Source organism: Microtus pennsylvanicus, chromosome 13 (genome assembly GCF_037038515.1).
Source record: "Microtus pennsylvanicus isolate mMicPen1 chromosome 13, mMicPen1.hap1, whole genome shotgun sequence".
NCBI lineage: Eukaryota > Metazoa > Chordata > Mammalia > Rodentia > Cricetidae > Microtus > Microtus pennsylvanicus.
Window position 1 is genome coordinate 78,320,098 of NC_134591.1, and position 9,748 is coordinate 78,329,845.

The following is a 9,748-nucleotide window of genomic DNA, read 5'->3' on the forward strand; positions in this document are numbered from 1 at the left end:
CACACACACACACACACACACACACACACACGGGTCTCATGTATCCTAGTTTGGTTTCAGACTATGTAGTCTAAAGTGAGTTTGAACTCCTGATTCCCCTGTGTCTGTCTCCACACCTTGTTTATATGGTGCTGGGAAACCCTGGGATTCTGTGCGTGCCCAGTTCCAAGATAAATATTTTCTATTTGTTTATTTTTTTAAAAAGAAATATTTATTATGTATACAGTGTGTGCCTGCATGTACACTTTCCCACCAGAAGAGGGAGCCAGATCTCACTATAGATGGCTGTGAGCTACTATGTGGTTGCTGGAAACTGAACTCAGGACCTCAGGAAGAACAGCCAGTGCTCTTAACCACTGAGCCATCTCTCCAGCCCTATTTGTTTATTTTTGGGGCTATGGAGTGTGTGTGTGTGTGTGTGTGTGTGTGTGTGTGTGTGTGTGTGTGTGTGGTGTTGGTGCACGTGTGGTGGTCAGAGGGCAATTTGTAGGAATTAGTTCTTTCTTATCATCATGTAAGTTCTGAGAGTCAAACTCAGGTCAAGCACCTTTCCCAAACATAAATGTTTTCTATTGCTTCAATGTTAACCTGTATATTTATATATTTGAACTTCATCAACTTATTTTTAAACCTAGAGGTAAGGAAGGACATCCCCCACCTCCCAAGGGACATGCATCTGAACTCCATGCACTGCAGTCTTGCCTGGGGGAAAGGCACTCACCCGCCATGAGAGCATGGATGTTCAGGCCTCGGTCCTGGTCCACCGGGCCACACACGTCCATCATGTAGGCGTGGCTGGGGTTATCCGCCGAGTCTGCGCTGAAGTCCATCAGCACCACCCCGCACACAGTCAGGAGGATGCCCCACTTGTGGTTGGTGGCCGTGTCAGCCAGGGCCATCCCAATGTCCCTTCCATTGAGCAGGAGCGACAAGCCCAGCAATGCCCCTGGAAACAGAGAGACAAAGTCACCAGAGAAAATGAAGCCATTCTCTATCTCCGCAGCTCACTTCCGTGTTGAGACTGAGGACTTAGGAGCCGGGGGAGTCGCCTGCAGATGGCAGAGTTCTTTCACTCAGACTAAGGTTTTCATCCTATCAAGCTGAGCAAGGACAAGATGAGCTCTATTAGCTTATTAAAACAAAGAAAAAAACTAAATGATTTATTCTTAGTGTTGGCTCAGGCAAGGTTGGGCCTGGGGCTGCCTCGGAATTGCTTGAGCCTCTCTTTCCCTCCCTCCCATTTTTGTTTCTTTCTTTCCATTTTATTTTCATGCCAAACAACAGACCTATCGCCAGGACAAGAATGAAAGGGCGTCTCCTTCCAAACCTTGAGGTACACCGGTCACTCCAGGCACCCAGCAGAGGCTGCAGCAGGAATCCTGAAACAGAGCAGGCAGCAGACGGGCGTTATTACCCGGTCCCCAGTGTAGTGCCACGGGGATGCTGAAGCAGCCACTGGCACTCCCAAGGCACCACGAGCAAGCACATACCCCAAGGCACCAAAACATTAAAGCAACCAGACTTGCTGTACGAGACCTTCCTGGGAATCTCTGGACCTTCCTGGGGAATCCCAGCAAAACCCAGTCCCCTCCCATGTTGCATCAACTTCATGGCTCAGATTTTGCGCTGAGTGCGAGAAGCGTGTTCGATGATGCAATCCTGGGGTCTACCTAATGTCTGTCCTACCCTCCAGTACAGATCAAAGAACTTAGAATACAGGATGTGACCGGTCATACCTGTGTTTTCCCACAGCCCATACTAAGGAGGGGAACTCAATTCCTCCCTCGTCCCCTCAGGTCCCTCAAAGCTGCTTCAGCAGAGGCTTCTGGAAGCTTCCGGAGATTTCCAGAGGCCGTCCACCATCAGGGCTCACCAAGGATGGGGCTGATGAACCACACTAGGCTGTAGAGCTGGTCAGGCAGGCCCATTTGCAGGAGTACCGGAGTCACGTAAGCCGTCTCCATGGCGTAGCTGAACTCGATGCCAAATAGAATGCAGCCATTGAAGAGCAGCTCCCAAAACGACCTCTGTGGATGCAAGTCTCCAAAGTCCACCAGCTCGATGGGACATGGAGTGTTGGGGGGAGGAGGAGGAGAGGGGCGAATGCACTTCCTCCTCTTGGGGTGGCGTTTGAAGTTGTTGGCCCGGTGGCTGATGTGTCGTGTCACGGACCCTGAGTAGCTGGAGATGGAAGACCTCCAGAAGTCCTGAGGAGCCACAGTGGGGCAGAGGGCCTCTCCCGGAGGGGTGCTGCCTGCTGGGGGGATCATCGTAGGCAGGGCTGGTGGGTGTTGCTGTGAAGGAAGCCCGTTTAGGGTCAGCAGTTACTTCACTGAGGTTTATGTGGAGCCTGCGTCTGCCACTTGCTGGCACTGAATACTTCAGAGTCTATTCTGTCTGCCTCTCCAACCCCAGCATTCTGCCCCCAAGCAGAGCCCAGTGCTCAGGGGCTAGAGCAGAGTCCTTTGGGTGGGGGCAGGAGCCAAATGGGCGGCTCCCTCTGTGCTTAGAGAGAAACCCCAGTCCTCAACCTTCCTGCACACTCCATCCACTCTCCACCTATTTGTCCATCTACCCGCATACACTTAACCAACCAGCCAGCCATCCACCCACTCATCCACCCATCCATCCATCCTCCATCCATCCATCCATCCACCCACCCATCCACCCATCCATCCATCCTCCATCCATCCACCCATCCATCCATCCACCCATCCATCTATCCACTCATCCACCCATCCATCCATCCTCCATCCATCCATCTACCCATCCATCCACCCATCCATCCATCCATCCATCCATCCACCCATCCATCCATCCATCCATTCATTAATCCACCTATCCATCCACCTATCCATCCACCCATTCATCCATCCACCCTCCACCCATCCATCCATCCATCCATCCATCCATCCATCCATCCATTCATCATCCATCCATCCATCCATCCATCATCCATCCACCCATCCATCCATCACCCACCTATCATCCACCCATCCATCCATCACCCACCCATCTTCCATCCATCCTCCATCCACCCATCCATCATCCACCCATCCATCATCCACCCATCCATCCACCCATCCATCCTCCATCCATCCATCCATCCATCCATCATCCACCCATCCATCCTCCACCCACCCCCATTCACTATCCACCCATCCATCCTCCACCCACCCCCATTCACTATCCACCCATCCATCCTCCACCCACCCCCATTCACTATCCACCCATCTGTCCAGCCAACTATCCATGCACTCACATTCCAACTGTACTCACTCATATTCTCATCGATCCACCTACCCACCCACCCTTCCGGACATCCCAGTTCATCCCCCATGTGGCCGACTTCTGAGGACCAAGACACAGAGCTCTCTGAGACACAGTCATGACATCGTTTTTGCCATCAAGCTGGGTTAGAAAATGAAGGAAAATGGTCCAGGCAGTGGCACTCTTCCATGCGAGTGACATGGAACTAACTGCTGGCCCCAGTGAGGGTGTGGACAGAGATGGAGCCACTAGCAAAACATTCGCTGGTGGCTTCGGCTCAGAGGTGGATTTGACATGAGGTAACATCCTCTGTGACTTCAATAACTGGCTTATCTGGTGACCTTAAAAACCCCGCCATGTGAAATGCAGACAGGTGGGCCTGAGAACTATGTAGACAAGTAATAGTTCATTTAAAATATAGTTTACTTACAAAGATTAAATCAAAATTAAGGTTTTAGGGGTAGCGTGATGGCTCAGTGGGTCAAGGCACTGCCCTAAGACCCACATGGTGGGAGAGAGCCAACTCTTGCAAGCTGTCCTCCGGCCTGCACCTGCACACTGTTTCATCAAATAAATAAATGCAATTAATTTTTTTTGTTAGAGATTTTTTTTTAATTTGGTTTTTCCGAGACAGGGTTTCTCTGTAGCTTTGGTGCCTGTCCTGGAGCTAGCTCTTGTAGACCAGGCTGGTCTCGAACTCACAGAGATCCTCCTGCCTCTGCCTCCCAAGTGCTGGGATTAAAGGTGTGTGCCACCACTGCCTGGCAAGATTAATCGTTTCAAAAAGTTTAAGCTTGTGTGTACTTCCTTCCTCTAGCTCAGGAACTTCTACAAAGTGAGACCTGCCACGTGACCAGTTCTCCTTCCAGGGTACAGGTAGGTGCTAGTGACCCCTGGAGCTTCACACTTTGGAAGCCCAGTACCCTCAAAGCCAGCATCTTTGACAAGAGTGTCCTGTGAGAGCTTGGTCCACCTCTACCCACTGGCCACAGCACATATTCCCCTTTAAGGAACCCATTCCTGTGCTCCTTACCTCCCCATTTCAGAGATAACACAGTATCTTTTGTTTGTTTGTTTGTTTTTTGAAACAGAGTTTCACTGTGTATCCTTGGCTATCCTGGAACTGGCTCTGTAGACCAGGCTGGCCTCAAACTCACAGAGATCCGCCAGCCTCTGCCTCCCGAGTGCTGGGATTAAGAGTGTGTATCACTGACACCTGGCGAGACACAGTATCTTATCCCCTATTTGCTATCCATGTTCTCCCCAGAATAAAGTGCACATAAATACCGCACCAAGTTAGAAACTATTCCCTCAGCTGGGGGGGGGGCACACCTTTAATTCTAGCTCTTGGGAGGCAGAGGTAGGCGGATCTCTGTGAGTTTGAGGTTAGCCTGGTCTACAGAGTGAGTTCCAAGACAGCAGGACCACACAGAGAAACTTTGTCGAAAGGAAGGAAGGAAGGAAGGAAGGAAGGAAGGAAGGAAGGAAGGAAGGAAGGAAGGAAGGAAGGGCCCCCTTTAGTGATACACATCTTTAATCCAGCATTTGGAAGGCAGAGGCAGGAAGGTCTCTGAGATTTCAAGGCCAGCCTGGTCTACATTTTGAGTTCCAGGACAGTCAGAGCTACACTAGAGAGATCCTGTCTCAAAACATCAACAACGAAACAACAAAAAATCTACAAACAAAAGGCCTGTCCCTCTGACTTACAATGGAGGGCTGTGGTTCCGTCTGGACAACCCTGCAGTAGCAGTGGGGGAAGCTTCCAGACTTGCTTAAGTCAGACTGCTCGGATGGGCCATTCCTCTATTAGAATGGAAGCCCACTGTCATCCCCCAGCATGCCCTCAAACAGGGCCTACAGCCTGTCCTGGAAAAAGACACTTGCCCTTCCTAACACTGAGAAAGACCCTTAATACAGTTCCTCATATTGTGGTGACCCCCCAAACATTAAATTATTTTCATTTCTATTTCAAAACTGTAATTTTACTACTGTTAGCAATTGTAATGTAAACCAGGTGGTGGTGACACATGCCTTTAATCCCAGCACTTTGAAGGCAGAGGCAGGTGGACCTCAGTTTGAGGCCAGCCTGGTCTATAGAGAGAGTTCCAGGACAGTCAGGGCTATACAGAGAAACCTTGTCTCAAAAATTCAAAATTCAAAAAAAAAAAGGCTGGAGAGATGGCTCAGTGGTTAAGATCACTGGCTGCTCTTCCAGAGGTCCTGAGTTCAATTCCCAGCAACCACATGGTGGCTCACAACCATCTGTAATGGGATCAGAGTCCTTCTGGTGTGTATGAAGACAGAGCCCTCAGACATAAAAATGTACAAATAAATAAATAATAAAAATGAACTTAAAAAAAACCCCTGTAAATATATGTGTTTTCCCTGGGTCTTAGGTGACCCCAAGGGGGTTGAGACCCATAGGTTGAGAACCACTGGTCTGGCACATGAACCAGCGCTAACCCCAAGTTTGAAGAACATTTCACTCATCTAGCTTCCTGTTGGCATTGGAGTCAGGTCAGAAGAACCTTTTTAAAATTTTAATAGGTGTGTGTGTGTGTGTGTGTGTGTGTGTGTGCGCGCGCGCGCGCATGTAGAAGGCAGAGCACGCCTTGCAGGAGCCGCTTCTCTCCTTCCACCATCTGAGCCCCTGAGAGGGAGTTGAGGTCATCAGACTTGGAAGCAGTTGTTTCTACCTATTCATCTAGCTTGCCAATCCTAAAATTATCCTGTTTTAGTAAAAAATGTATGTTTTTTCTGGACTGGAGAGATGACTCAGGGGTTAAGAGCACTGGCTGCTCTTGCAGAGGACCCGAGTTTGTTCCCAGCACCCATGTCAGGTGACTCACAGGCACCTGTGACTACAGCTCCAAGGGATCTGACGCCCTCTTCTGGCTTCCCAGGCACTGGCACACACACATACACTCATTCTCTCTCTTTCTTACACACACACACACACACACTCACTCACTCTCTAATACACACATACACTCACTCTCTTACACACTCATTCTCTCTCTTACACACACACTTTCTCTCTTACACACACATACACTCATTCTCGCTCTTTCTTACACACACACACACACTCACTCTCTAATACGCACATACACTCACTCTCTTACACACACTCATTCTCTCTCTTACACACATTCACTCTCTCTTTTACACACACATACGGAAATAAAAGTTAAAAATAAAGGGCTGGAGAGATGGCTCAGAGGTTAAGAGCACTGACTGTTCTTCCAGAGGTCCTGAGTTCAATTCCCAGCAACCACATGGTGGCTCACAACCATCTGTAATGAGATCTGGTACCCTCTTCTGGCCTGCAGGCATACATGCAGACAGAACACCGTGTACATAATAGATAAATAAAGATTTATTTAAAAAAATAAAAATAAAAAATGATCTTGTTAAGAGCTTCACACAGTTTTCACTAAGAAGAATTTTTTAAAGTTCCTTTTCCTGCAGCAGATGAGATAACTTTGTGGGTGAAGGTCCTCATCTTCCACCAAGTTTAGAGACAGTATCTCTGGCTTATACACCAGGCTACCCACCCATGAGCTTCTCCGGATTCCCTATCTTCACTTCTCATATCACCCTAGGGGTGCAGGGACTGTAGGTACAGAATACCACACCTCGTGGCTTTAAATGGGAGCAGGGGATTCAAATTCAGGCCCTCAGGCTTGGGCAGCAATTTCTTTACCCACTGAACCATCCCCAACAGTGTTGGGCTGTTTCAACAACACCTGATTGACAACATAAGTAACACCCAGGTAGCCTGAATACTTAAAAGTGTCTTACTTGGAACCCATCCACTTTTTCTTTCTCTGTAAAAAAAGTGTGTGTGTGTGTGTAGGTGTGTATGTGTGTGTAGGTGTGTATGTGTGTGTAGGTGTGTGTGTATGTGTGTGTTTTATGTGTGTATGTGTGTGTACGTGTATGTGTGTGTATGTGTGTGTGTATGTGTATATGCGTGTGTAGGTGTGTATAAGTGTGTATGTGTGTGTGTATGTGTGTAGGTGTGTATGTGTGTGTGTGTGTATGTGTGTATGTGTGAGAGAGAGATGGGTGCTTCCACCTGTGGGGTTGTTGGGTACCACTTCCCTCTTGCCTCCTATAGTCTCTCAAACTGCTGTAGACCTTAGAGGGATGCAGTCAGCAAACTAGAGAACCGGGGCCCAGTTCTCATGCCTCACCTCCGGGACTTTGACTCCTTTCTGAGGGCCAACTTGTCCCCAAAGTCCGGGCTAGGAGCTTGAGTTTCATCAGCACCTGACCCTACTTCCCATAAGAACGACTCCAGGAGCGGGGAGAGATTGTTTACTATCCAGGAGGGCATCAAGGGAATGCTTGTCGCCTTTAGCATGTCACCCTCAGCTATATGACTCAGGACAGTGGTAAGACGACAGGATGCTCTTCCCAGGACCACAATCCCTGGCCAGCCAAGGGGCTCAGCCTCAGGGAGGAGGTGACCCGGAAGTTGATGACACCTGCCCAGGTAGCTGGGAACAGGCCTGGGGCTCAATAAACATAGCAGATGCTGAGGGCAAATTTCACAGACTGCCTCTCCCGCTAGGCCTGCGGACGCTTCACCCCGGAGGGTCCATTTATTAGCTTAATTCACTAGACACCCAAAAAGAACAAAGGTCCCCATGTCCGTCCAGAGCCCCCAGCCTGGGCATATGATCATCCTGGGGCCTAAGCAGCAACGCTCCCGGCGCAAAGCCGCGGAGCTGGGTGAAGGCAGCAGGAGAAACGGTACCTGTGCATCCAGACGGGAGGCATCCCTTTCCCAGGCTGGGCTTCTGGTTCTTCAGGGTATAGCTCTGTCCCAGCCCGATGCCCCCAGCCCCGCCGCGGCAGCTGCAGTATCACCCCGCGGGGCGGGGCTGTGACGTCATGGCTGCATCCTGCCGCTTGATCCCGCAGAGCATCCTTAAAGCAGCAACTGCGCCAGCGCACCTTTGGGGACAACCCGGGTCTATAGGCAGAAGGCAGGAACAGAGGCACTATGACTTTGTGGGTCCCGTCCCCAAGAAAACGTGTGACCGTTTACTTTTCCTTGGTCGTAAATGCATCATAAAAGCACTTGCCCGAGCCTGTGAGCGTTCTCTCTGCACCCAGCCTCATTTTAAAGGAAATGCACGCATTTTTGTGTCTTTAATTCTAAGTAAACAGTGATGTGTGCATTTATAGGTAAACATGTGCTTCCTAAATATTGTACCCACTTCACAAATCCAGTCTCCAAAAATATCATACTCATTCTGGCCACAGATCCATCAGGTGGCTGAGCCATGCCATGGGTTATTCTAGAACCCAAGGCATAAAGACAAGAGGGGGCACTTCCTGACCTCGGGGTTGATAGGTTAGAGAGGAAGATAACACGTTAAGATAAGTAGAGGCTGAGGAGATGCTCCGCGGCAAAGGCGCTTGCCGAGCAAATCTGGAGATCTGAGTTAGTCCCCGGAACGCACTAAAGGTGCAAGAGGAGACTCAACGCAATTAAGTTGTCCTCTGACCTCCCCCATGCTGTGACTAAGCCGTGAGAACACCAAGGGAAGCCTCAGGGTCCAGAGGGTGCAGAAGCGCGATCAGCGGCTCACCCCACAGCCTCACCAGAAAGTGGAGAACGACAGACTCCGGTGTCCAGCTCGCTTTCTCCTTTATACGCAGTCCAGGACCTCAGCCATGGGATGGTGCTGCCCACATTCAAGGTGGTTCTTCCCCAGTTAATGAACCTGGCTAGCCTAGGAACCCCCCCCCGCACAGCATGCCTAGAGAATTCTCTCAGGAGGATCCGGGTCCCACGAGGTTGGCCATCAATAGTAACGGATGGTCACATCAACTCCAGTGGATGAGAAAGCAGTGAGGGAGCATGGAACTGAGGAAGGGAATCTGGGGCTGGGAGAGGGAGAGAGGCTGCAAGTTGGAGTTGGGTTGGTGATGCAGTGTTGCTTGAAGAAAGATGTGGAAGTGAAGGGCCGGCTCCAAGAGAGGTCCCAGCAGGCACAGGGAGAGTGAGTGCAGAGATGCTGGGGCTGGGAGACCAAACTGCTGTAACCCAAAGGACGTCACACCTATAGTGAGCAGCTGTACAGTTGGTTCAGAGGGATATGCGTGCAGTGGGGTCTGGGGTGAGGGCTTCTTGAAGAAGTGATACTTGAGGGACACACTTAGGCCCAGAAGTCCTTGGAAGGGTCAGGTGGCGGATCTGTGGGCAGGGCAGAGTCTGGTGAGCACAGAGCTAGAGAGACTGCACAGAGACCAAGGGACAAGGCGTAGGAGCTGCAGGGGCCCTTGGACCCAGGACTCTTGCTGTTCCTCCTCTCTCTCCCTCCCTCCCTCCCTCCTTCCCTCCTCTCCTCTCTTCCTTCTTTCTTTTGTTACACAGCCTAAGCGGGCCTTGAACTCAACAGTTTCATGCTCCTATGCTGGTTTAAGTAGCGTGATTTTTTTTTTTTGTAGTGCTGGGCTT

The 9,748-nt window shown here is 50.1% G+C and overlaps 1 protein-coding gene across 4 annotated transcripts in view; it reads right to left on the bottom strand.

Annotated features, from left to right (window-relative positions):
• The window catches only part of Slc45a1 (solute carrier family 45 member 1), a 20,754-nt gene extending 12,407 nt beyond the window's left edge, over positions 1 to 8,347 (bottom strand). The window contains exons 1-4 of one of the 4 annotated variants that reach the window (XM_075945964.1): positions 8,036 to 8,347; positions 1,874 to 2,294; positions 1,287 to 1,379; positions 722 to 946 (exon numbers count right to left, since the gene is read on the bottom strand). In XM_075945964.1, the coding sequence (XP_075802079.1) occupies positions 722 to 946; positions 1,287 to 1,379; positions 1,874 to 2,270 (715 nt within the window). In that variant the 5' untranslated portion in view covers positions 2,271 to 2,294; positions 8,036 to 8,347. Of the gene's footprint in view, positions 1 to 721; positions 947 to 1,286; positions 1,380 to 1,736; positions 2,295 to 8,035 lie in introns of all 4 variants that reach the window. The other 3 variants (XM_075945968.1, XM_075945967.1, XM_075945966.1) reach the window with 3 other exon arrangements.
• Positions 8,348 to 9,748: the final 1,401 nt, after the last annotated feature.